Genomic DNA, 27,167 nt, shown 5'->3' on the forward strand with positions numbered 1-27,167 from the left:
TTGTTGTTTTTCTGTTTGGTCCTTACAGGCATTGAATGTAATGTCACATCTGGATATCTGGAATTGATGGATGAACCCAACTTGGGAAGACACCACCATGTGTTCCATTGCGGGACTCCCATCGGCAGGTTCAAATGTTACTGTACTGATAACCCGAGTGAACTCAAATCCACTCTGTGTTATGGTGGAATTTTGGGGAAATTTTTGCAAAGAGAGTAAGCATGTTTATGAGCAGATGCGAAAAGAGATTCAGTGTTATGGAGAGAGATTTCGAGAGGCAGACGGGAGCCCAGGAGACCAATGCTTGGTCCAGATATGTGAAACATGGTATAGAGCACGTGTAGTTTCACGTATGTCATCCAATTACAATGTGTTTCTTTTTGATGAGGGGAAGACACTGAATGTCAAGACTAACATGTTGGCCTGGGGCAAAAGAGAGCATTTCCTTCTACCTCCGGAGGTGGAGTTGTGTGTTCTTGCCAATGTTTTACCATTGTCTCCTGATAACAAATGGTCTCCTATGGCCTTGGAGTTCCTGAGATCTCTAAGTGGTAAGATAGTGAATGCATGTGTTCAGGAAGTCTTTGTGCCTCATCGGACTCTTCTCCTTGACATCCCAAGTCTTTCACAGCAGATTTTGGAAATGGGTTTTGCCAAGAAGCTTCTGCCAGAGAGGTTCAGAGAGTTTGTATCTCATCATTTGCAGCCCTCGAGCAGAGGCTCACCCACAAAGCTTCCAGCCAATCAGTCCACCAGTGACAAATCTACAGAGGTCAGGCACCCAGAGACGCAACTGAACTATATGTACCCGGAGCTGCAACCTGAAATGGTAGAGACGGTGGTTGTGACGGAGGTCACAAACCCCTCACGCATATTTTGTCAGCTGAAAGTTTTCGCTCAGGAGCTGATGAAATTAACAGAGCAGATCACCAAGCATTATGAGGGTAGAGTGGGAATGTGTCCACCGCCTGAAACATTGGGGTCTCCATGTGCAGCTAGAGGACCAGATGGCAAGTGGTATCGAGCAGTCTTGCAGCTGGTCATGCCATCTAGTAACATAGCAGAGGTATTGCAAGTTGATTATGGCAAGAAACACTTTACTCAAATTGACAGCATAAGGCACCTGGCAGCAGAATTCTTCCGAATGCCTGTAGTGACCTATGTGTGCTCCCTGCATGGTGTTATTGACAAAGGTGTTGGATGGACTGCTTCTCAGATTGACTATTTGAGGTCTCTGCTGTTAAACAAGACCTTGATTGCTAAATTTGAGTACCAAAGCCTGTCAGAGGGGGTTCATTATGTCACTCTTATTGGGGCTGGAAGCAGGAACCTCAATAAAGAATTTGGCACATCTGCAGAGTGTCTCTTGGAATCAGAGAAAATCCTTCAAGATTACAGCATTAACAAGAGCACATCTCACAGATTGCATCCACCTAACCATGGCGAGGAAGTGGAAAGCAAGTTAAATATGCCCAAAGAAAACCTTCCAATGAACACAACACAGAAAGTTGTTGTGCAGTATGTTGAAAGTCCATCAGAGTTTTGGGTTCAAACTCAGAAGTATGCAGATGAATTTGACCAGATGATGGATGAACTGACAGATTTGTACTATGATCCAGCATCTGCAGATGGATTTGTAAGAAACCCAACAATTGGTCTCTACTGTGCTGCATTGTCTAAAGATGGTTCTTACTACAGAGCTAATGTTCGTGAAGTGAACGGCAAACAGTTGTTGGTTTATTTTGTTGACTATGGAAATACAGAGATGGTGGACAGTCAAAGTGTCCGTCATTTACCTTCCAAATACCAAGTGTTGCCACCTCTTGCGCTGAAATGTGCTTTAGCTGGGATCAAACCTGTGTGTGATGGATGGAGCGTAAAGGCACTGAATTTCTTCTCGGACTCAGTCATGGACAAAGTTCTTGACCTTCATGTTGCTGGCAAGATAGAGGACAAACATATTGTTCAATTGTCTGATCCAGCATTAGATGGTGAGAAGGACCTGTGCCACCTGATGTGCAGTGCTGGATTGGCCAGGAGGGTAGAGGCAATTACCAAGCCTGTTATCAAATATGCCCACAAACCGCAGACCTTGTCTCAAGTTCCACAGGTGAGAGTCATTGATTCCTGCAAAACCAAGAGTGAAGCATTGTCAGAAAGTGGGGCAGCAATGCCTAAGGCTACCAGATCTGCTTTCAAAGAGTACTTGTTTCAAATTGGAAGCTCAGTAGAGGTTTTTGTGTCTCATATTGACAGCCCAAATGACTTTTGGTGCCAGATTGCCAGAAATATAGGGCACCTGAAGTTGCTTATGCAAGATATGCAGACTCACTATGCAGACAGTGAATACCAGGAACTTGCTGAAGCAGCATGTGTAGCCCGTCATCCTGAAAATGGAATGTGGTACAGAGCTTTGGTCATTCACAAACACCAGACACCTCATGTTGATGTACTTTTCATTGATTATGGACAAACCAGGAAAGTTGCTGTGCAGGAACTCCGTCCCATCAACCCGCCCTTTTTGAAACTGAATGGTCAAGCATTTCGATGCAGCTTGTACAACCTCATTCATCCACTATCGCATACTTCTCATGAATGGGATTCTAATGCTACACATCTGTTCAAAGAGTTTGTAAATGAAGCATCATCCATGCACATTACTCTGAAATGCACCATATATGCTGTAATGTATGACATGCAGAAAGTGGTTTTCAATGTGGTGGACTTGGAAACGCCATTCCAGAGTGTGTGCAGTCTGCTAGTGAAGAAAGGGCTGGCTTTAAGTGCTCCCCCGAAGAAGGCTCCTGTCCCACCATTTCGTTTGGACACCTATTACTACTCAAACCACAATCTCAAAATGGGGTCTGAAGAACAAGTAATAGTGACCACAGTGAAGAGTGTGACTCAGTTCTACTGCCAGCTCAGTAGGAACACTGAAGTGATTCAAGAGCTAGCAGACAAAGTCAACTTCCTTTGCCACCAGCTTGAGTCTGTGCAATGTCCAAAGACATTTGGAACTGTCTGCTTTGCGAAATACACAGATGGCGAATGGTACAGAGGGCAAATAAAATCTATCGACCCATCCATTGTGGTTAACTTTGTGGATTATGGAGACACGATAGAAGTGCAGAAGTCAGATTTGCTTCCAATCCCCATTGAAGCTGGTGAGATCATGTCTATGCCTGTTCAAGCTATTGAGTGTGGACTTTCTGATATTTGTGTGGATGTCCCAAGTGAGGTAAACACCTGGTTTGAAAAGTATGTGATTGATCATTTTCTGAAAGCAGTCATTGTGGCAAAAGAACCAAGTGGAAAGCTATTGGTTGAACTGTATGATGGAAAAACACAAATTAATCGTATTCTTAAAGAAAAGTTTGCTGCCGAGCTGCAGACAAAAAGACAGGATTCTGCCTTGGAGCAAGACGCCAGGATTCCCCAAAACCCACTGTGGAGGGACATTACCAGGTTTGAGTCAAAAGCAGAAGTGGATTATGACTGGCGGAAGAAACACACTCACAACACTTCCTACAGAGATATTGATATGAGAAATGGATCAAACCTAGACTCAAAATCTCAAGTAAATGAAGTCTGGCGAAAGCAATACAACTCCACACCCATCCCGTTCAACAAAGGAGATGTAGGGAAATCAACCATGTTTGAGTCAAAAACACCAGTCAGCAACACACAAGTGTCTTTTAACAGAGGTGATGGTCAAAATCTGGGTAGCACTTATTCAAGACCGCAAGCAGATGTCTGCCAAGAGCGAGATCCAACACCAAAACCAAGGTCACTCGGCTCAGGAAATGAGAAAAACAAAAGTGTGACGGAACCAGCAAGAGCCTCTTTCAGTGATGTATCTGGGTCTGTGTCCGCAGAGTCCAGAGTAACGTCAGCTAAACCTGCACAACACGGCATCCCTGAGGTCTGTCCTGCACGACCCATTAAAACTTCTGCCGTCTCCTCGAGTGAAGACACAGCTCCACAGGTCATTCCAAAATTGTCTGATCTTGCACCAAAGTCCATCATGCCTAGAACGGAGTCAGACATTTATGTGTCACACTGCAACGGTCCTTCAAGTTTCTTTGTCCAGCTCGTCTCAGATGAAGATGATATCTTCGATGTTGTAGAAAAGTTGAATAATGACAGCGATACTACACCCCTGTCTGTGAAAGACATCCGACAAGGACATTTGGTTAATGCTCAATTTCCAGAGGACGAATCTTGGTATCGTGCTGTCATAAAAACACAAGTTGAAAGTGACTCTTACAATGTGGAGTTTATTGACTTCGGAAACATGGCAGTAGTGCCCTCTTCGAAAATCTGCAGGCTTTCTCAGCCCCATTTGGGCTATCCCAGGCTGAGCATTCATTGTTTCCTGAGTGGTTCCATGACCACAGGCAATGAAGGATATTCAGATGACTTCAAGAATGAAATAGATGGAATTGATGGAGTTATACATTGTACGTTTATTCGAGAAAAAGAAAGTAGTTGGGAAGTGACCCTAGTGGCAAATGGCAAAAGACTCGGAGATGACTTGCACACAAGAAACTCAACTGTAACAACTGATCTGCCAGCAGGCAAGGAAGTAAGTTTGAAACAATATAGTTCATCGTCTGAGAGTCAAGCCTTGGACGAAGTTGTAGTTTTGTACAAGAAGGTTGATTTATCTGAAGGACAGTCTATAGATGTTTTTGCTTCTACCATAAATGGGCCTGAGTTCTTTTGGTGTCAGTACTCCGATGCAGACACGCTCCTGGAGATTTCTGATCTTGCTCAACATGTTGGAAATGCTCTAGAATTCAAAGCTGTTAACTTAGGATCACTCCATGTTGGGAGAGCCTGCTTGGGTCTCTTTGCTGATGACGAACAATGGTATCGAGGTGAAATCCTGTCAAATGAGGGAGACACGCTCTCCATTCTCTTTGTAGACTATGGCAATGAATCATACATCAATGTTGACAAAGTGAGAGAGCTCCCTCTGCAGCTATACAATATTCCCCCTCAAGCTTTTCTGTGTCAACTGGATGGTTTTGACTGCTCTCAGGGTTCCTGGAAAGATGATGCAGCTGACCAGTTTTTTGAGCTGTTAAATGATAAACTCCTGAAAGTGACAATTGTAAAGCCTACACAGCTTGAGGATGGAAGGGCATCATACATAGTCAAGGTTGAATATGAGGACCAAATCATCAATGACATCATGAAAAAGTACTGGTGTCCATCCTCTGGCAGTGGTGAGGTTCCTGAAACCACAGCAGAAACAGTTTCAACTGAGCCAGTAGTTCCTCTCCAGTCTACCCTTCTTGCCTCGGAGTTGGAGACATTTGAAGCATCTAGCCAGGAAGTGCAGACTTGTAATCTGGATCGCTTATCACTGAAAGTTTTTGATGGCCCTGTAACCAGCCCAGAAGAGCAGGATAATCTACAGAACTTCTCAGTAACCATAGATTCTACCATCCCTGCATTGCCTGTTGTTGAAGATCTCAATGTACACACAGAAGAGGAAAATGAACCAGTAGCTATGGCATCTTCCGGCAACCAAGAAGACTCAACTATGCTTTTGCCAGACACGGGTGATCACCTTATGAAAGATGTTGTTCAAAAAGTCATCAGTGATGTTATAGAAATGATAAGCACAAGTTCAGCACAAGCCCCTGAGGAAAATGTAGAGTTGGACCAATTTGCCAGTAGCACTGTGTTCATCTTGGAGCAGGATTTAAATGAAAGCACCCATATACTCTGCATTGATGAAAGCTATGAGTCTTCAACCTCACATGATCAGGGAGTAAATAGGTATGTGGACAGTCTGGCATGTGAAAATGTACTTGAACAGTCTATAGAGGCAACTGCTGCAAACCCTGAAACTGGAGAAGATGCTCTTGAGGAGGGAAATGCCAGTGAAGTTTTTGCATCCAGTAAGTAATGAGTAAACAGTAACTAACATTTTAAACTGTTTTGTCATTTTAGATGTTATTGCTGCCTGTTATTCAAAATAGTGTTTGTAATGTGTCTGTGTCTTTCTATTTGATCCTCAAAAAAGATTTTGGCAAACTTAGAAGAGCTACAGGAAATGCCACTGTTGGAGCAGAGTGTGTTGTCTGGTCCCAAGCTAACCAGAACTGGTGCCATGCTAAAGTGTTAAGCATTTCCAAAGAAACTTTACTGGTAAGCATTTTTCTCTCCTGCCTAAAAACTATTGTAGCAGTCATCAGATGTATTTTCTGGTGTACTTTGTGTAGTCACTGTCAATTTCTTGCGTGCAGGTATTGTTACTGGAGCAAGATTCTCAAATGGCAGTTGATCCACAAAACCTCTTCGAAGCCATTCCAGAGGAGAAAACCCAGGTATATCTTGTCCTCTTAACAGTATTGCATAAGGTTTTCAAAAAGAATATAGAGCCTAAAACTAAATCAATGATTTTTTAGAGTGCACCAGCAGACACAGATTCCCCCTCTTCAGATGATCTTACACAAGGTAAGTTTTTTTGTAAATATAGTTCCAGAAATTTCTCATTGAGGAATAATTGATGCTAAACTTGATGCAATCTGTTTCCAGTGAGGAGCAAAGACACTAAAGGGAAAATTGAAGTACTAGTTGATCCTCTTGAGTGTGTTTCAGATGACGAGGTAAGGATGTCCGATGGAGAACAGATTTTTATTTATGGCAGCAAACAACCTGGGCAAACCTAGCCCATAAAAACATAACAAACTGTTCCAGCAAATCACAGACGAGATGCGCACACAGCTTTGACTATAGATGTCAATTGATTGACCCAAGGTTAACCAGGTTTACCTGTCTGGGAGCAAGACCCCAAATATACAAATGCCAGAATGATTTCTAGGCCTTCATTTAAAGCAAACAATGTTCTTCATAGGGTCTGCCAGAAGATATCCTGAGTGATGAAAATGCTTCATCTGTCAATCATAGACCTGGTAGTTATTTCTGTTATTCAGATGTAATGCTGGACATTTGATTATTTTATTTAAGTTATTTGATGGGAGGAATGTGTGTTTAATCTCTGTTTGATTTATGACAGGGGATCCCAGTTCCTTTGTGGAGGGACTTGCATCTTATGATGTGCAGACAGATTGTGTGCCTTCACACCAACAGGAAGAGGTAGGTGATTGAAGTTAAATGAGATCATCCTGCTCATACTGAAATGTGGTTACTGTATGTTGTACCCTATGAAAATGTAATTTACACTATATTTCAGGATCTGGTGCAAGAATGCCAGGCTGATGTGGATGTCTTGGTTGATGTGTCAGTAACAGCTGGTTAGTATTAGTTATTCTGATTCAATTCTATTATTATGACCCAATTTTATTACTCTTCGGTACTAACAGATTGCTATGAGAGCGGTGAAACCACATTTGGAGGTGGTTTGAGGCAGATTACAGACAAATGTTTAAGGGGTTTACAAACATAAATTGAGGCATCTGAGGCATGAAGACTAGGGCTGTAACGATACACCAACCTCACGATTCGGTTTGTATCACGATTTTTGACCCACGGACGGCAAATTACATTATGTCATAAAGATTATGATGAACTGAACACCATTACTATAACATCTTTGTAGTTCAATGTATTGCTGTTTGGGGTCTGATAGTCAAAGAAGATGCCAGTGGTGTTAGATGAAATGGGTCATGATCGCAAATGTAAAGTTATTAAAACTGGTGGTAACAGCAAGGGGAGATAACGTTACGTTAGGCTACTGTAATTAACATTATGGTAAATGAATAAGTATTTCTGGACTAAAATATTGCAAAGCGATTTGGTTACTTTATTTGTCTTGCTTTTATCAGTTGTAACATAGTCAAAACGTTAAGAATGTCATATCAGAACATGAAATAATAACTTAGCTGCCACACTTAGAAGCTAGCTTCTAGCTATTCTAGCTAACGTTAATCGTAGCTCATAGTGCTAGGGCTAATGTAACTCGTCAGTTTGTACGTTGCCCAGCGAATAAACTTACTTCTTACATGTCTTAAGTTAAAGAATTGAAAGAAATAGGAAATAAAAAAAAAAACTTGAACGGTATTATCTGTTTACATTCAGATCTTGCCAAAGACTTGAGTCTATGGTTGCTATAGCAACCGCTGCTGTGCTTCATACACTGAGAAGATAAGCATGCAATTGTGGTTGAAATACTCCCGAAACACAAAGAAAACAAACCAAAATATATCTATGCAAGAACATGGGATGTTGTTGTATTCCAAACAATAAGCCAACAGTGTGGAAGGGCATTACTACGGTTAAATCTCACTATAATCTCCTAGCTGTGCGATATGTCCCATTACAACCCATTGATTTGATTCGTGTTCTTGCCGTCCACTAGGCTATTTTGCTGTGGCGCGAACAAAACGTGACGTCACTTGCAAGGGGTGAATAATATATAGTAGGCTATAATATATCTGTATTTTATATCCTGATATAAAAACATTTTACTGAATGTCTGATATTTATGACGGCACATGTTATGCAGATTAGCCTAGACCTACTATTTTTTTCATTACAACTCTACCTCTTTAATTCAGCTGTCTGGAAGCCTGGAAATATTGTAAACAAAGTAGCATAGTTGGCTAGCTTATCATAGTCTACTGATTGTACTGTTCAGTTTCCCCATGTGTGTTTAAGTTTCAAGGTAGCCTAATACTTGTTCTCCTTGGGACAGGCCCTTTTGGGAAACGTTGGTATTGAGATGATCGATCAGTCAACTTGATTGTAAGAGTTTTAAACAAATATGTGCAGCATGCTAATGATGCTAAGCGGATTTAATAGTAATTTAGCTAGCCGTCTTCTATGCGTCCTTGCTTTCATGATTGTGACTGTTTTATTTGGATTGTGTTGGCCAAGTCGCGTGTGAGGGAGAGTGAGAGGGAGGGAGCGCGACAGAGAGCCGGGCAAGGAGAGGGGGTTTACTTCTATACTGTTTGGTAAAGTTGAACACACAGTCTACAATGAAAGCAACGAGAGGTATGAAATTATTTATTTAATTATTTTTGGACAACGTAGGCTACCGGTAAGTAAAGCGGGAGATGTGTGTTGTTTATGCAGCCGTGTAAGCTGCAAAGCACTGCATGAAACACTAGAAAGGGTGTGTCGCGGTTCTGACTTTTCACACCGCGACACAGTATCGTGGATATAAGTGTCGCGATTTCGGTTTCGAATCGCATATCGTTACAGCCCTAATGAAGACCCTGTTATATCTTCATTTAGTAGACAAACTTTTGAACTAGCTGATGGCCTAACTAGCTCGCTTGCCACTGCTTACTGACCACTACAGCTAAACGGCTAGGTCTACGCCCCCAAGGCAACATTTGGTAGGGAGAAATTCCTGAGGTGTTTCGCTGTGTAGAAACTTACCGTTAATTGGTAATGCTTCATTACATCTTTTAAATGTATTATATTATATGATACATTGTATAGTGAACTTCAAACTGAAGCTTGACTTTTGACTGTTATTCAGATGTAGTGCTTGACAACTGAAGTTATCTGATAGGAAGAATTTGTGTTTAATTTATGTTTGAATTATTATGACAGAGGAACCCAATTCTATTGATGAGGGACTTGCGGCTTATGATGTACAGACAGATTCAGTGCCTTCACCCCAACAGGAAGAGGTAGGTAAAGCAACTTGAGAATAAACTGAAAACATCTAAACTTGAAAAGAAAGAAGTTGCAACTTTTTGAAGAGTTCGGAACTGTAAGTCCTGAAAAACGCTTGCTTCCTCTATCTATTAATTACAGGAACGTCTGTCTATTTGTCTGTGTGTCTGTTGTTCGCATATCTCTCGAACCGTTCCTCCGATTGATTTCAAATGTGGCAGGTGTCTTGCTACAGGAACGAATAAGTGCAGTCCTAAGTTTGACGTTGTTTGGATAAGTAATGCAAAATATATCAATATATCAGTAAAAGAAGCACACACAATCTTTCCCGCTCTACTGTATCCATTCCCCCTCTCACACAGCACTGTAGGCTTGCATATTTGTCCAACCGTTAGTCAAATTGATTTCAAACTTGACCAGTGTCTCTACGGGCATTAGTAATTGCAGTGCCAAGTTTGACAGTGTTTGGAAAAAAAAGTAATGCAAAAGATATTGTTAAATATATCTGTAAAAGAAGCAGACAGGGCGTAATGTCACTTATAGGCTACCAAAGATTGTTGAGTCACATTGTTGCAAATTTCATATGATGATTCATCATTCCACAAAATGGCTTGTCTCCTCTATCAGGAAGTTATTCAGTAAGCTTAACGATAAACATATAGCCTTAACTCAAAACAGCTGTTAGCAGGGTGTCCGCGCGGTAGTAAAAGGTAGTAAAAGGTAGTAAATAGAATCTACCAAAATTAAGGCCCTTGAAAGGTAGTAAAAGGTAATAAATGCAATTTGACTTGGTAGTAAATTTTTCATCACCACCTCAATATATAATGAGTTTACATTTTTTGCTTAATATTTGTGTCTACATGGTTTAACTTCATCTTGCCTAATTAAAAAATATATACGTGCTAACAGGACCTGAGTGAGTCGGAGTCGATAGCAATGACATAGAAGTAAACTGTGTAGAGTTCCGTGGTTGACCGCCTATCAGCGACGCCAACAAACAACATTTTCGCCTTTTCAGTTGTTTTACAGGGATACAAACAACGCGATTTTCGGTGTCTCCTTCACGTTGCTTTGGGCGACTTATATGAATCGTGCAGATCCGAAGAGTTTTTTAGGGGCCGGGGATGCAGGGATGCTTTTCGGGGACTCTCGCGTTTTCACGTCATCTAGGCCCTACCGCAGGCTACCAGAGCAGCGTTTATCATATGGGCCTGCTTGTCCGGTGCTTCTGTCACTCATCTGATAATATTTGTTCATGTAGCAAAGGAGCGGTAGATGTAGGCCTAGGCTAGCCTATCACTCTGATAGCAGCTAAGAAAATATAGGCTAGCAGCTACTCTCACTCCGTTAGGAGGCAACTCTCTCAGTTTACACTAGGCTACTTCAGCTGGAAGTTTTAACAACTGTGGACTTGACTAGTGTAAGCTTTCGTTCAGCTGATGGTAGCGCTGCCATCTGACTGTGATCATCCAGAACCGTGCAATAAAATTCCACCTAGCCCATCAGTAACAAAGTTCGAACTAGTCACTGACATAGTAACCGACAACATTTTTTTTCCCGTAACCTAGACCTAGTATCTAATATTACGGAATTGCAAGAAAACAAGTGAAAACAATTCCTTACTTTTAACCACGCAAGTGCGCGTGTCATTTATTAAAACGGTAGAAAACTGAATCAAAGACGGCACTGTCCATCAACAAAAACAGCATGCAGTTTCATTTCATTTATTTATTTAAAGGACAGTGCACATTGATCAACATTTCTGTAAATGTGCCAGTGTTAGCCAGCAGGCTAATTTTCAACTGTAGTCCATTGGCAAGATGTTATACTAGGCACATGTACGGTGTACATTTTAGGACATCCTCAGCTGTCAGACTCAGGTGTCAGACATCAGATGAAAAGGCATCAGGTCTCAGGAAAACCGCTGTCAAGTTTACGGAATTACACAGTCATGTCTCAGACATCAGATGAAAAGGAGTCAGGTCTCAGGAAAAGCGGAGTCAGACAAAAAGTTCTCAGATGAAAAGTTATCAGAGTCAGGTTTCAGACATCAGATGAAAAAGAGTCAGGTCTCAGGAAAAGCGGAGTCAGACAAAAAGTTCTCAGATGAAAAGTTATCAGAGTCAGGTCTCAGAAAAAGGGGAGTCAGACAAAGAGTTCTCGGATGAAAAGTTCTCAGACTCTTTCTCAGATTTCTGTTAACTGGTACAACAAGCAAACTTATTTGTGATATAATAGGCTACGAAATAGTTGTTTTCTGAAAGCTAGTTCACTCGTGTGTAGGCTAAAATAAACCCACGTTGCCATGGATACTACAAACAAACTTGGCTGAAGAATCATACATCACGTGAACTTGAGCAGTGCTCAAACTAGCTTGCAGAAAGAAACTATTTAGTATTATATCCATACTGTCTATGATTATATCACAAATATGTTTGCTTGCTGTACCAGTTTGCTTGCTGTACCAAACCAAACGTATTTGTGATATAATAGCCTAGACTACTGTAAGGGAAGCTACACCAGGAGCGTTCCTTTTGCAGCGCATAAAAACATTTAAGAGTGGTCTATTTTTTTCGAACGTATGCACCGCTATCACGTCTGGTGTAGCTATTTCCATTGATTATAGTGGAAGCTTTGTTGCAGCAGATGCAACGCTTCAGTTGTGTAGCTTCCCCAAAGATTGTTTTTGGCTTCCCTGTAATACGAAATAGAATTCTTGTTTTCTGCAAGCTAGTTCACGTTATGATTCTTCAGATTTGTTTGTAGTATCCATGGCAACTGGAGGACTAAACGTGGCCTACACGAGTGAACTAGCTTTCAGAAAACAACTAGCATTTTATTTCGTAGCCTATATCACTAATGAGTTTGCTTGTTGTACCAGTTAACAGAAATAGCTGTTTTTCTGAAACCTGACTCTGATAACTTTTCCTCTGAGAACTTTTCGTCTGACTCCTTTTCTTCTGACAGCGGTTTTCCTGAGACCTGACTCTGATAACTTTTCATCTGATAACTTTTCGTCTGACTCCGCTTCTCCTGACAGCGCTTTTCCTGAGACCTGACTCTTTTTCATCTGATGTCTGAAACCTGACTCTGATAACTTTTCATCTGAGAACTTTTCGTCTGACTCCGCTTTTTCTGAGACCTGACTGATAACTTCTCATCTGAGAACTCTTTGTCTGACTCTCATTTTTCTGAGACCTGACTCTGATAACTTTTCATCTGAGAACTTTTTGTCTGACTCCCCTTTTTCTGAGACCTGACTCTGATAACTTTTCATCTGAGAACTTTTTGTCTGACTCCCCTTTTTCTGAGACCTGACTCTGATAACTTTTCATCTGAGAACTTTTTGTCTGACTCCGCTTTTCCTGAGACCTGACTCCTTTTCATCTGATGTCTGAGACATGACTGTGTAATTCCGTAAACTTGACAGAGGTTTTCCTGAGACCTGATGCCTTTTCATCTGATGTCTGACACTTGAGTCTGACAGCTGAGGATGTCCTAAAATGTACACCGTACACATGGAGTTTAAAAGTCCCGTTATTTAAAGTCCCAGACATTTAAAGGGACAGCGATCGATCACTCAAGACAGACCTACACCACAACTGAGTGATGAACGTGAAATTCTTTGAATAGCCTATAAAACACTGCATTTAGATGACAACTGCGTGAAGAACTACGCTAATCTAGTTAATGGCGAATTAAGTTTATGGCATTCACATTTAAATCATTCAATAGCCTATGAAAACTTGATCAGTTAAATTGTTCTCATAAAAGGAACAGCAGGCCTACAAAATATTCCAAATAGGCTAGTTTTATTGCAGTGACGGAAAACTGCAACATATGAGTTTTAAAACCATGTTAAATTTGAAAGCATCTAGCTAGTGACAGGAGGGCTTAGGGGGGAAAAGAAAAACTGTAACCTACTTGATTCCACAGTCAATGTTCAGTATTTGGCCTATAATTTAGCCTATAATATTGGCATTTGAATCCAAAATCTATCATTTCCTATCGACAACAGACCCCAGTAGCGCATCGAATCGCGATCGCAAGTGATTAAACTTGATTTACACTCCTAAATGGCATCCTTACCTACCTACCTAACTGTTGTTTTGGGAAGTATTTATCATGCAAGCATCGTGCATCCATGCTGAGTAATGCAATGAAATCATAGTTTTCAATTTTGCATTAGTAAAGCAGTCCACTGATGTGCATGTTTTCACGGACTGCTTTAGTGTCAAATGTGCAACAACAATACCATACCAATAATAATGGCTTTATATATCCATAGAAATAGATTTCTGGGCCTATCCTTAGACTGGAGTTGGTTTTTTTTATTGTTTTTTTTTTTTGGCGGGGGGGGGTTGTCGGTGGTGTTTGTTCTTCATTTTTCACCACACATGTTTGGTGTTTTAGCGTAATTTGTGCCAAGGTTATCATTCACCTTAATAAGGCTAAGGGCTGGTTAGGATAACTCAAGGGCTAGGGTTAAGGTAAGGACAACTGAAACTGAACTCGACACTACAAAAAAACATTGTCATTGACAATTACCATACTTAATGATCACAATTAGAAATTATTAGTGTACCTAATATTTATGATGTATACCTTAAAGCAAGTAGTAAGTGGTGCTTTGCATACCCCCCCTCCCCCCCAAAAAAAAGGGCTGCTGCTTGATGTCGTGTTGGTAGTAAAAAATATTGTGGAGGTAGTAAAAAAGGTAGTAAAAAGTAGTAAATTCAACTCTATGATTCCTGCATATACCCTGGTTAGTCATTTTGATCTGTAAAAATGTCACATGCAGCCATGCCTAAATTCTGCTTACTGCACATTAATTATAGGCCACTATATTATAATGTAATAGTCAGTATTCATTATTGAATGCTTAGCTGGAATGATGTTTATCCCGATCATCCTATTTTCAAAGCAGGCATACCTGCGGGCATGTAATTGGGCTAGGGGATTTCTACAGGAGTGACATGTTTGAACGGGCACTGCACTAGTACTCTTTCAAACTGTAATTTACGCTGTATTTTAGGGTCTCTTGCATGAATGCCAGACCGATGTGGATGCCACAGCTGATGAATCAGGAACAGCAGGTTGGTAATTCTTTAGGGGTCCAAACAGTGAAGCTGCTGGATCCCTATAGAGCTCAACAGTGACCGCCGCACATTGCTCCTCAATACCCTGCTCGCCATCTTGTTCAAATAGCGACAATTGTGGGTTATGGGGGGAGTATGTTCTGTGAAATTCAGACAGAATCAACGTAACTCTGAGCATTGATTATTACTTGCACTGGTGGTGAAGTGTTTTCCTTTTTTTTTTTACTTGAATACGTCAGTTTGAAGTATTAATTGACCTGTATATCATAAATAAATTGTTTCCATTAATATAATTAAAGGTGCTCTAAGCGATGCTGGGTAACGGCACTTCTGTTGACTTTCAAACAAAACAGAGAGCTAGCTCGCTACTTCCTCCCTCCCCCTCCCTCCCGTGCTGCTCCCATGCAATTGAAACTCTCCTAAATGCGCATCTCGTCTGTGATTTGCTGGAACAGTTTATGTTTTTATGGGCTAGGTTTGCCCAGGTTGTTTTTGTTGCTGTCTTTGGAGCCTGGGCTGTCCAGAGATCACATTTTTTTTACAGTGTAGGACACAGACAGCTAGCGGTTGTTTAGGTGATGTTTGCAGTAAGTGACATAAAATGTTTTAGCCTAAAAAACGTGTGGCATCGCTTAGAGTACCTTTAATAAAGAACAATTAATATCCTATTAGCATGAGATACTAGTATAATATGAGCCTTGTACAAGCACTTTTTGAAGGATGCAAAATATGGTCTTAATTATCATAATCAGAAATGAACATTTAGGTTTGAACAGATTGCTGTGATATTGTTGAAATCACATTTGGAGATGGGTAGAGGTGCATTTCAGATGTTTAAGAAATTCAAATATTTCTGATAACCTAAATAAATGACATCAATGTCCATAGACTGGGGCATCAGAAGATACTGCATCTGATGATCATAGGCCTGGTAGCTGGTTGTAATTATTTCTGTAGTTCAGATGTAGTGCTGGGCAGCTGAACTGTGTGTTTCATCTGTGTTTGAATTGTTATGACAGAGGAACCCAGTTCCATTGGGGAGGCAGTTGCGTCTTATGATGTGCCTTCACCCCAACAGAAACAGGTACTGTAGGTGAAGCAACTCTGCAATAAACATCTAAACTTGAAAGAAAGACATAGCAGCTTTTAGAAATTAATAATGTTGAAATTAGATTATCCTGCTCTTCCTGAAGAACGCTTAATGCATGCCTTATTGAAAATATAACTTGCACTATATTTCAGGATCTGTTGCATGAATGCCAGGCTGATGCAGAGGCTACATTTGTGGTATCAGGAACAGAAGGTTAGTAGTTATTTGGATATTATTCTACTGTTATTATGACCCATACTACTCTTACTTAGGTACGGACAGATTGGAGGAGGTTTGAGGTGCATTTCAGATGTTTAAGACATTCTTCAGTATCCAAACGTTTTTGATTACCTAAATAAATTGCATCAATGTCCATAAACTGGAGGATCAGAAGATACTTCATCTGATGATCGTAGGTCTATCGGTTGGTTATAATTTTCTCTGTAGTTCAGATGTAGTGCTCGGCAGCTGAAGTTACCTGATGGAGGGAGGGCTGTGTGTTTAATCTATGTTTGAATTGTTATGACAGAGGAACCCAGTTCCATTGGGGAGGGACTTGAGTCTTATGATGTGCAGATAGATTCTTTGCCTTCACCCCAACAGGAACAGGTATGTGAAGTAACTTGACAATAAACTGAAAACATCTAAACTTGAAAGAAAGACGTGGTAGCCTTTAGAAATGAATAACATTGAATTTAGATTATCCTGCTCCTCCTGAAGAACGCTTACTGCATGTATATGAAAATATAACTTGCACTATATTTCAGGATCTGTTGCATAAATGCCAGGCTGATGTAGATGCTACAGTCGTCTTATCAGGAACAGCAGGTTAGTAGTTATTTGTATACTATTCTGTTGTTATTATGACCCATACTACCCTTAGGGATGGACAGATTGGAGGCAATTTGAGGTGCATTTCAGATGTTTAAGACATGTATAGATATACTTCAGTATCCAAACATTTTTGATTACCTAAATAAATTACATGAATGTCCATAGACTGGGGAATTAGAAGACTCTTCATCTGATGATCATAGGCATGTTGGTTGGTTGTAATTATCTCTAGTTAAGATGTAATGCTGGGCAACTGAAGTCTCATCTGATGGGGGATTGTTTAATCGGTGTTTAAATTGTTATGACAGAGGAACACAGTTCCTTTGTGGAGGCACTTCCGTCGTATGATGTGCAGACAGATTCTGTGCCTTCACCCCAACAGGAAGAGGTATGTGAAGCAACTCGGCAATAAACTAAAAACGTATAAACTTGAAAGAAAGGCATGGCAACTTTATGAAATGAATGGTTGAAATTATATCATCCTACTCCTCCTGAAGAATGCTTACTGCATGTCCTACCTTTTGAAAATATAACTTGCACTTTATTTCAGGATCTGTTGCATAAATGCCAGATTGATCTAGATGTTACAGTCGTCGTATCAGAACAAGCAGATTCTGTGCCTCCTCCCCAAGTGGAAGAGGTAGGTAAAGCAACTCAGGGATAAACTGAAAACATCTAAGGTTGGAGAAAGACATCCTGATCTTCCTGAAGAACGCTTACTGCATGTCCAACCCTTTGACAGTATAATTTATGCTATATTTCAGGATCAGTTGCCCGAATGCCAGGATGATGTTGCCTTAGATGACGTATCAGGAACAGCAGGTATTTCTTAGTACTTATTCGGATTCTATTCTGTTATTGTTATATTCCAAAGGATCTGGCTGATGTGATTGTTGATCACATTTGGAGGTGATTTGAGGTTATGCATCAATATCAATACACTTAACTAAATCACATCCTTGTTAATTGTAGGGGAGATTAGGCTAGCTGAGTGACATTTCACCCCCAAGTAGTTAACCTAGCAGAAATCATGCCTTCAGAAATCTTCAGTTTGTTTGTGTATTTCCATCACAATATTGGCAAACAGACTGACCAGTTTGCACATATGGTCAATTATATAAGTTTCGTAGCTTAGCCATGAAAGTGCATATTACATAAATATGTATTTTTTAATGTAATTTGCTGCCGCTAGGGTGCGTCTAGATTTCTAGGCTACTACATTGGAACACCAGAGGATTATAATATATGAATGAATTTCTGATATGACCGCACACTTTATGCAGATTAGTCTATAGCCTAGGCTTACTATTTCTATTACAACTCTACCTCTTTAATTCAGCTGTCTGGTTGAAGCCGGGAAATATTGTAAATAAAGTAGCATAGTTGGCTAGCTTATCATAGTCTATTGATTAGACTGTTCAGTTTCCCCATGTGTGTTTCAAGGTAATACTTGTTCTCCTTGGGACAGGCACTTTTGGGAAACATTGGTATTGGGATGATCAGTCAACTTGAATGCAAAGAGTTTTAAACAAATATGTGCAGCATGCTAATGAGGCCAAGCGGATTTAATAGTAATTTAGCTAGTCATTTTTTTATGCGTCCTTGCTTTCACGATTGTGAATGTTGTATTTGGATTGTGCAGGCTGAATCGCGCGTGTCCACTGGAAGGGTGTGTACTCTTTACCACTAGTTGGCAGACATCCAGAGCTTCGATTCAAGCTCAGATTTGTTTGTGAAGGTTTTTTAGGAAGTACGCGAGAAACACGTGAAGACGTGCATTTCCTCCGTAACGCAGTAGTGTCCGTAATTGACGTGGTATAGACAGCAGGGATTGTAAAAATAGGGCTCTGAAGAACTACAAAGTCACCCGGGATAGGAACTGATTTGGCCAGGTTGCTTTCTGGATAGTAGCATAGGGTTTTTAGTAGTAGTAATAGTACTATTGTTGGTTTAAATGTGACTGTAGGGGTGAACGATTTTGGAAAAAAATCTAATTGCAATTTTTCTCACCAATATTGCGATTGCGATGCGATATGCGATTATTTTTAAGCTCTTTATCTTCTGTCTTATTATTCTATAGTATGACCAACACAAAATTAGATAAGTTAAACATAAACTGTTCTTTCCTGGAGCCCAGGCCTATGTTATGATGGCATTAGGTCATTGAATAAGATTGATGAATGAAATATTTTTTTATTTAACTATTTTAATCACATTAGTAGACATATATTTGTTGAACTTCCAGCCTTGTAAACATTTAATGATTCTGATTCGTTTCTATTTTGTTTCTATTTCATGTAGATATGACCTTTCGTTAGTTAACAAATAGGTCTACATGTAGTGGCACTGACACGGCTTCTCCTTGTCCTGTGCTCTCCATACACACGCACACACACACACACACAGACCCGCTCCTCTCCTCTGTAGGCTACTTGCACGTGAATCGGAACAAACTATTGTAGATTGTTGTAGCGCAAATAAATGCGGCCGAATGACCGTTCGGCTCGGTGTTAACTAAAGGTTAGCATCATCAACACCGCAGCGCAATACATGCATGCAAATTAACTAGTTTGTTCATATCACAACAAAGCCAATCGCGGAGACAAAACTCTTTAAACAGGCAAAGTTATCAGCAGTTAGCAGCATGTATGTAGCCTAGAGCCTAGGCTGGTAAGCTAATGTTAGAACAGCTGGGTTTTTGGTGGTTAGCTGTGTCAACTACTTGCGGATAACAGTATGCATCAATTCATTACCTGTGAGATGAAATGTTTGTGCCACCAACCCCCTTGGATATCGCAAATGCCCCCCCAGTGCACAGGTGAATGGCTGCTGTGCAGCCTAAACAGTCGTGGAGTTTTAATCGTCAGCTGGACAAGTGAACGAAGTTACCAGCCAGAGTAGCAGCACAGGGGAATTATGAACTAGAACCAGGGACATGGCAGGTTCGAGCAAAAAGTTAATGAAGAGGTTTATGTTTAACCAAAGTAGCTCTACTGATCAGACCTTTCTTGACACTGTTAGCTGGTCCTCTTGTTTACGTTTTTTGCTTCTTCAGTGGTCGGTGAGAAGAGACGGTGGCGCGTCGGCAAGCGCAAGTATAAATGCGTTTTGGTGACGTCACATATTACAAATCGCAGCCTTTGCTTTTTGAAAATCGTGTTTCATCATATCGCGATATCATCGCAAATGCAATAAATCGTTCAGCCCTATGTGACTGTTTTCCTGTTCATTTGTTATGTGGGTGAAATGACAAAGAAATTAAGTAAAACTACCTAAATATGTTCCAACATCTAGTATTTACTGAAATGTGCATAATTTGAGGTGGTTGCTATCCAGTGACGTCATAATATGCAAATTAGATTAGTAAATTTACCACGTTCATAAACTCAACTCATTCATACTCAATGATTTTCACATTTACAGTAGGACTTTATCTCTGACCACTTTCAAGCCATGGCCATTTGAAATTTTTTATGTGAAAATCCAATGTTGGTTTTTTAAACCCTGGCGGCTAAAGGGTTAACACTCCTCCCATGTTTCTGTGTGATACTCCCACTTTCCCCTCAACCATGTTTTGAGGCGCAAACAGCATCAGAAACAGGTGGTATTTCTTAGTACATCTGGGCCTCAGTCCATGTTCAAACATCCCGAGAATTTTCTGTAGTCATTAATCAGATTTGGACAGCAGTTTAGATTTTGTCTGCTTAGTTTTCAGATTAAGTAGTAGTTTTGAAATTTAAGTATTGAATGAATACTTTTATTGTTTTATAGATCTGGATGAGGACCCTCATGGTGTTGGCGATGCAGTGGATCCACCTGTTGCTGAGGAACAGGTGAATTTGTGAATCATAGATAGATAGATAGAATCATAGATGGATAGATGGGGAAATTCAAGGTCTCAGTAGCATACAGACATCACACTCAACATGCACTTACAGCAAAAAAGAAATATACATATAACAAAACTCCACTGTACAATAGACAGTAGAAGATAAACATGATACTAAAATACTATATAAACTAAATCAAATATATCAAATATCAACATGGTGTGCTTAAGGATGATCAAGCATGACAGGGCAGGGACTAAGCCAGGGACTAAGACTAATTCAGTGTGCAGCTGAGGATGATCACTGCCATGGTCGTGGACCCCTCCTGGATGGAGAGTCCCAAAGAAAATATTTGCCGTTTTGCCAACATATTATACGTGTGTGTGTGTGTGTTTTGCCAACATATTGTATGTGTGTGTGTTTGTCAACTTGCTGTAGATTGAGGAGTGCCTAACTGCTTTGGAAGCTCCAGGTGAAGTGGTTCCTCTTGCAGTTGAGGGGGCCCCCCTGGAAGAGCCTGAGACTGCTGGTTGGTTATTCAAGTTATGAGATATGTAGCTGTGATTTTGTTACTTTATAGAGTTCTGTTCTATTCAGTCTAAGTTTTGTATGCGTGTTATCACAAATTGAAACTGTAGAAATTATTTGTAACTGAAAATCATTTGCACACAAAAAAATTTATTCTGCGGGTACAGATCTATCCTAAATCTACAAAGCATTTATCCTACACTCACAGGACTTACAATTAAAGAAATCTTACAACATCTTACAAATCAGTATCACATACAACTCTAACCTGCAGTTACAAATCGTTTCTGGCAGGTACGACTACTTTTTAGTCAATTTTGATGCTTGTTGAATAGCCAGTGGTAATGCTCAGGTTTAATTATCCAATTAGTAATTTAATTTCACTCCCAAAGTCTCAAAATAAAGTTTGAATATATATGGTGTGATCAAGCCTAGTTGTTTTTATCTACTTGCCAGCAGAGCAGGACCAGGAACAACATCATGAAAATGCTTTGCATGCTAATCTCCAAGGATCTACTTTAGAGGAAGAGGTATGTGTTGAGCAAACCATGCAATGTGGTTTCACCACTCACATACTGAAACATTGGGTAACAACTTGAACTGTATTTCAAATATATCATAATTCTTTGCACAGATGTGGTTTAGACCTCTTTAATATAGGCTACCTTAGTGTAATGAGTAATTCATGTCATTCAATATCTAGGGCGTGCATAAATGTTTATCAATCTTTTCTATTTGTCCAGGTGACAGAAATTATGTAATTTATTTGCTCAACATTTACAAGGCTTTAAGTAATTGTAGCACAGGCCCATGGGGAAAGGCTCTTATCCAAGTCCAGTTACGTGGTTTCTCAGCTAAAACATTTTTTGTCACATACGGCACATACACTGTAAAACAAACTCGGCTTATGTGGACAGCCCAGGCTACAAACACAGCCTGGTCCGGCCTGGAACATGAAACATAAACTGTTCCAGCCAATCACCAACGAGATGCACGTTCAGGAGAGTTTCAGTTGCATGGGAGGGAGGGGGTGGGAGGGGACTAGCTAGCTTTCTGTTTTGTTTGAATGTCAACAGAAGTGACGTAATCCAACATCACTTAGAGCACCTTTAGTTAACCTAAATGTTAATGTTTCGATATGAATGGGAAGATCAGCTACATTTTACAAACAAAGCATTCTTGTACAGGTTTATAGCGAGGTTAGTACCAACTTGGCAATTCAGAGCAGCTACTGATGATGAGGATGCGCTCATGCAGAAGAGTGACATACTGTAAAAAGCATATTGTTCTCCCTTATTGCTAAAGACATGGTCACACAATTATAATTATGTACTCGGGGCCAGTACAGAAACAGGATATGTAAAAGTCAAAGTAGATGATGTAGAAGAACACAACAGGTAAACAACTGACTTGGTTGAGTTCTTCAATCATAATTCTGACTGTAGGAAGCAAAACAACATAATCCACCTATCAATATAGAAAGCATTATTAAACATGTGTTCTGATTTCAATACTCACAATTTACCCACAGGTCCTACAGCAGGAAGTCCAGTCAGAGAGTTCTTCAGCCAAAGAGACTGGAAGCACTGGTCAGCAATCACAACAGAACGTCTACTACAACTGATTATTTGTTACAGCAAAACTGTTGTTTTGTTTTGCATGGTGTCAACAGTCTGACACTGTTTGATTACAGAGCAGAGTCCAGAATTCCAAGAGAGAGCCACTGCAGTATTGGAACTTTTAAACTTTTCTTCGAATGAGAAGGTACCTGAGAGAAGATGCAATGTCCCTTGTGTTCTTTTGAAAAGCACAAATGACCTGTAGTTGACCTGGGGCAGCCGTGGCCTACTGGTTAGCGCTTTGGACTTGTAACCGGAGGGTTTCCGGTTCGAACCCCGACCAGTAGGCATGGCTGAAGTGCCCTTGAGCAAGGCACCTAACCCCTCACTGCTCCCCGAGCGCCGCTGTTGTGTAGGCAGCTCACTGCGCCGGGATTAGTGTGTGCTTCACCTCACTGTGTGTTAACTGTCTCTGCATTTATTCCAATCCGTGAATTAGTGAAACACACTCAGAGACCAAATTTCCCTCACGGGATCAAAAGAGTGTATATATACTTATACTTAGTTCAGCCATGCGACACATATCGGAGCTAAGTTGAAGATGTGTTGTTGTTCTCGGCAGACAACAGTTGAAAGTGATGGTGACTGTGATAATCAGACTGGGGATGCAGATGTTATCGAGAAATCAGATGGTAAGTCAGCCTGAAATGCAGACTTGTAACTGCTGTCTGCTGTCTAACTGGTTGTCGTTAACGTGCTTTCACAAAAAAAAAAAAAAAAGGCCAACAGATAACCAGCATCCCTCCAAAGCAAATCATTTATACAGTAATGCATTAATCCAGTCCATGATTCTGTTATATAGTTACTCCATGGAAGTTGTTGGGAGTGTTCAGAAGAATTACTGTTTTTAGCATTTTCTATCAGAGTATGTAATGTTTTCTTAATGGCCTTTGTCCTGAACAGATCTTCCTGTGGAGGTGGATCTGATTGACCTAACCTCTGATACTGAAGACTCAGACACTGCTTCAGATGATACGGTAACTTGCATTTATCATCACTTCTTTGTCATTATTTATAAGGAAACCTAAAGTAACTTATGCATGTTTAATGACATGTTTTGAGAAATACTCCATATGAAATATAAAATAAGAAAAACAAGAAAAATGTATCACAGATAACCATACTGGACATTCCCCACAGGCTTGCATATAGCCATAGCAGGGGGGAAATTCAATCCATAAACAAAAAAATCTAAATATTTTCAAAATAAGTCGGTGCTGGTGTCCTTACAGGTGAAAGACCGCAGTGAAGAGTTAGAGAGGAGGAGTGCTGAAGAAGGCCACACCTTAGGTAATAACCGGTCACTTCATTTTTAGTGCCTATTTAAGTGTTTCAGTATTTAATCACAATTTGCACTGTGGTTTTATAATTGGAAATACTCAAAGAATAGTAGGTGAGTTCCCTTGACCTGAACATGGATTAAAGGGGAAATCCGATGTAAAATGAATTTTGTATATGCTTAGCATGATAACGAGTTTGAACGTTCATTGGGGAGCAAAAAAACGCTAATCCAGACCTGCCAACCTGTACGCATTTTGCGTAGCAACAACGCATTTTCACATCAAAATACGCCGCTACGATTTTTTACTTAAAACTACGCAAAACGAGCAGACATCCAATTCTCCGGAAAACTTCTTGAGCATGTAAATCTCCCGCTAATATATTTCATGCGAGGATGAGATACAGAGAGAAAGTGACAAGTGAGAATGAGAGGCAAAGCATAGTGGCCTCTCTTTATGTTATTTTTTCTTCAGCCAAGGGTGGGTTAAATGAAAGACTTGATGAGGTGAGTTTAACAAATGTTCACTCGCAAATTCCCGTTCCCCTAGCTACCGTTTTGCTGTGAAACTAAAAATGTTCCACTGAGTGTGATTGTAAATTCACCTAGGCCTAATAGTTTGACTATGTCTTGGTTGCTCACGAGTTGTTTCAGTTAGCATATTTTCAATGTGTCGCTGATGGTTAAAGTTTTCATAACTAAGGCGCTAATGGAGCGTGGACCTTTCCGAGGCAAAATGCAACGAGTTAACAACGAGTCTGCAAGTGGACCAAGGCGAAATATTTTGAGCTGCTCATTAATGAGTGTTCAATTAGTTTTTTTCTTTGGAGCATATGGATCCTTGATTATTAGCGTGAAAACAAGTGAGAACAAATAAAATGCTTAAGACGGAATTCGCGCACCTACCACTGTAGTTGGGATAATGTAGGCCTAATCATTGCAGCCTCACAGATGGCAGAAAGACACCGCGACCTAAAAAAAACTTGAGTGCACATGCAAGTGAAATTCTTTAAAAGCAATCAGTAGTTTGCATTAGTCAGCAGGTAATAATTGAACAATTAATGTTTTGTTAATTTGTAAAAAAAAAAAGTAGGTTATTGTGAGTAAAGGGATAGACTACACACTGACAATAGCAGATGTCCAAGCCTCTACTGTAGCCTACATCCAGGTGAGTTAGATATGTTGGCATAACATGGACGATAGATGTATTTCTTTAAAAAATAAATCTTTAATAATAATGGATTGAAAAGAGGTATAATACCAGGCATGATCGAATAGGGCCCACATAAAAGAAAATGGACAACATACCACATCAGTGCCTATCCAAACGTGTGGTTTTCATAGGTCAGGATTATTAGGCTCTGAAACAGATTGTCAACATTATAGAGCTACTGTAAAAGATTCAGTTTGCACTTTCAGGAACAAATTGGATCCCGTTTAGATAGATATTCAACATTAAAGATGGGTCGCTATCCAAAACGTGTCTTGCGAGTATGGCTATGTCTGTTTTTGGCTGCATGCATGAAGGCATTTTTTTTTTTCTCGGCTCGAGATGCTACTCAAAAAAAATCTTCAAGGTTGGCAGTTCTGCTAATCCGATGCATTCTAAACTAGCCTGTATCTTGATTCGTTTGCCGGTCGGCGGCATCTTAAAATTAAGTCACTACATCACAGATCTCGCGTGTTTTTGACGGAAGTACTTACTCTAATAATCGGCTAAAAACAGGCTAGTTTAGAATGCATCGGATTAGTGTTTTTTTTGCTCCCCAGTGAACGTTCAAACTCATCATGCTAAGCATATTTTACACCAGATTTCCCCTTTAAGGTGGTTTTAAACCAGTATTTCTTAACTGGTGGGTAGGGACCCAAAAGTGGGTCCCCGAACCGTTCTGGGTGTGTCACGGAGCTTGTGGGTTTAAAAAAAAATGCCATTTTAAGTACTACTATATCAGATCTAATCTCAGACCTTTATTTTGATAGACTTTATTCGTATATCAGTTTTTGCCATGGACATAAACAATGTTAATGTGACAGGTCATGATATACATCAGTTTAGTGGTATACGCAAGTAGGCTACGATCCTGAATATTTTAAGTGGGACATGGATTCACTTAAATTGAGGTCAAAATGGGACTGAAACCCCAGTGTGTGGTGTGCAATGAATTGCTGGCACATGAGATCATGAAACCATCAAAACAAAAATTCTGTATGGAAACTAAGTTCCCCTGTCAAAAGCAAGATGGATAGATAATTTATTAGATTAGATAGATTATACTTCACAAATGTACTGCAAAACATCAGCATGTTCCAAACAAGTAGGCTTACAGGCCTGTCATACCATGTAGCTCACCATATCCATTGGCTTGAAAGCTAAAAAAAATATATGGGTCGTGACTAAATGGACATGGGAAATTGTGGGTCACAAAGCCAGACCAGTTAAGAACCACTGGTTTAAACTAACATTTTTGATTTCTGATTGACAACTGGTCTTGATGCCTGTGCACACATTTTAATTAACAGGCTAAGATATCTAATACTCAAGTGATGGGTCTATATAGAACACCATCTCTCCTGTACCAGGAGAATATGTTTCTTGAAAATGTGCAAATGGTGGATTACAGGATTATGGTTCTGTCAGAAGTCAGATATTCTGTCAGATATTGTTAAAATATGCATCATAACAAACTTGTAATTTCTCTTTTGTCAGATGACATTTTAAGTGAAGTAACACATCTCAGCCTGCGAGCAGAGTCTGGTGATGACAGTGATGACAGTGTCATATTTGTGGGTGAGCTGAAGGCTCCCTTGCCATAAAGCCATCAGAGAGGTGACTAACAGGAGGAGACTGTACTGTCCAAACAGAAGTTTGATTTTTCTTTATCAGTCCTCTTAAAAAATTAATTAATGGGCCGCCTTTGGATGTGGAAGAAATTTGCAAGTTCCGCAGATTGCGTTATTTTTTTATTATTATTATTATTATTTGTTTTACTGATGCAAATGGTGAATGTTTTTGTTTCTTTCAATATCTCAGCAATTTAGTAATATGTGTGAAGTAAGTACACATTATGTTTTGGTGGGATGTTTAAAAGGACAATAATTAGTGCTTAATTCTTAAAAAAATATGTTAACTTTGATATAGTGTGATTTACTGTACAAAGGTTTCTTGTTCTTTATCTTCTTTGATGTCAATTTTGAACCAAAGCATGACTCAGGTCTCCTACGATGCCTTGTTCTTGGTAACTTAAAGAAAATTCAGAAATGTTTAATAGAATAATAGAGTAA

At 40.0% G+C, this 27,167-nt stretch overlaps 1 protein-coding gene across 1 annotated transcript; it reads left to right on the plus strand.

Moving 5' to 3' along the window:
* Positions 1-97: 97 nt before the first annotated feature.
* Positions 98-27,163, plus strand: tdrd6a (tudor domain containing 6a). Its single transcript, XM_076271909.1, has 26 exons — positions 98-5,912; positions 6,038-6,162; positions 6,261-6,341; positions 6,423-6,471; positions 6,553-6,623; positions 6,872-6,929; positions 7,034-7,113; positions 7,211-7,271; positions 9,541-9,620; positions 14,642-14,702; positions 15,725-15,789; positions 15,948-16,008; positions 16,325-16,404; positions 16,563-16,623; positions 16,938-17,017; positions 17,180-17,269; positions 17,394-17,451; positions 20,401-20,462; positions 20,898-20,988; positions 21,447-21,517; positions 22,519-22,576; positions 22,681-22,751; positions 23,169-23,238; positions 23,510-23,583; positions 23,839-23,896; positions 26,593-27,163. The coding sequence occupies exons 1-26, from the start codon at positions 98-100 to the stop codon at positions 26,697-26,699; spliced, it is 7,638 nt and encodes a 2,545-aa protein (XP_076128024.1). The 3' UTR covers positions 26,700-27,163.
* The last annotated feature ends 4 nt before the right edge of the window (positions 27,164-27,167 follow it).

The sequence above is a fragment of the Alosa pseudoharengus genome, unplaced genomic scaffold (assembly GCF_046254945.1).
Source record: "Alosa pseudoharengus isolate Yale_2024_CS ecotype anadromous, Long Island Sound unplaced genomic scaffold, YU_APseudo_1.1 YU_APseudo_1.1_scf_7, whole genome shotgun sequence".
Lineage (NCBI taxonomy): Eukaryota > Metazoa > Chordata > Actinopteri > Clupeiformes > Clupeidae > Alosa > Alosa pseudoharengus.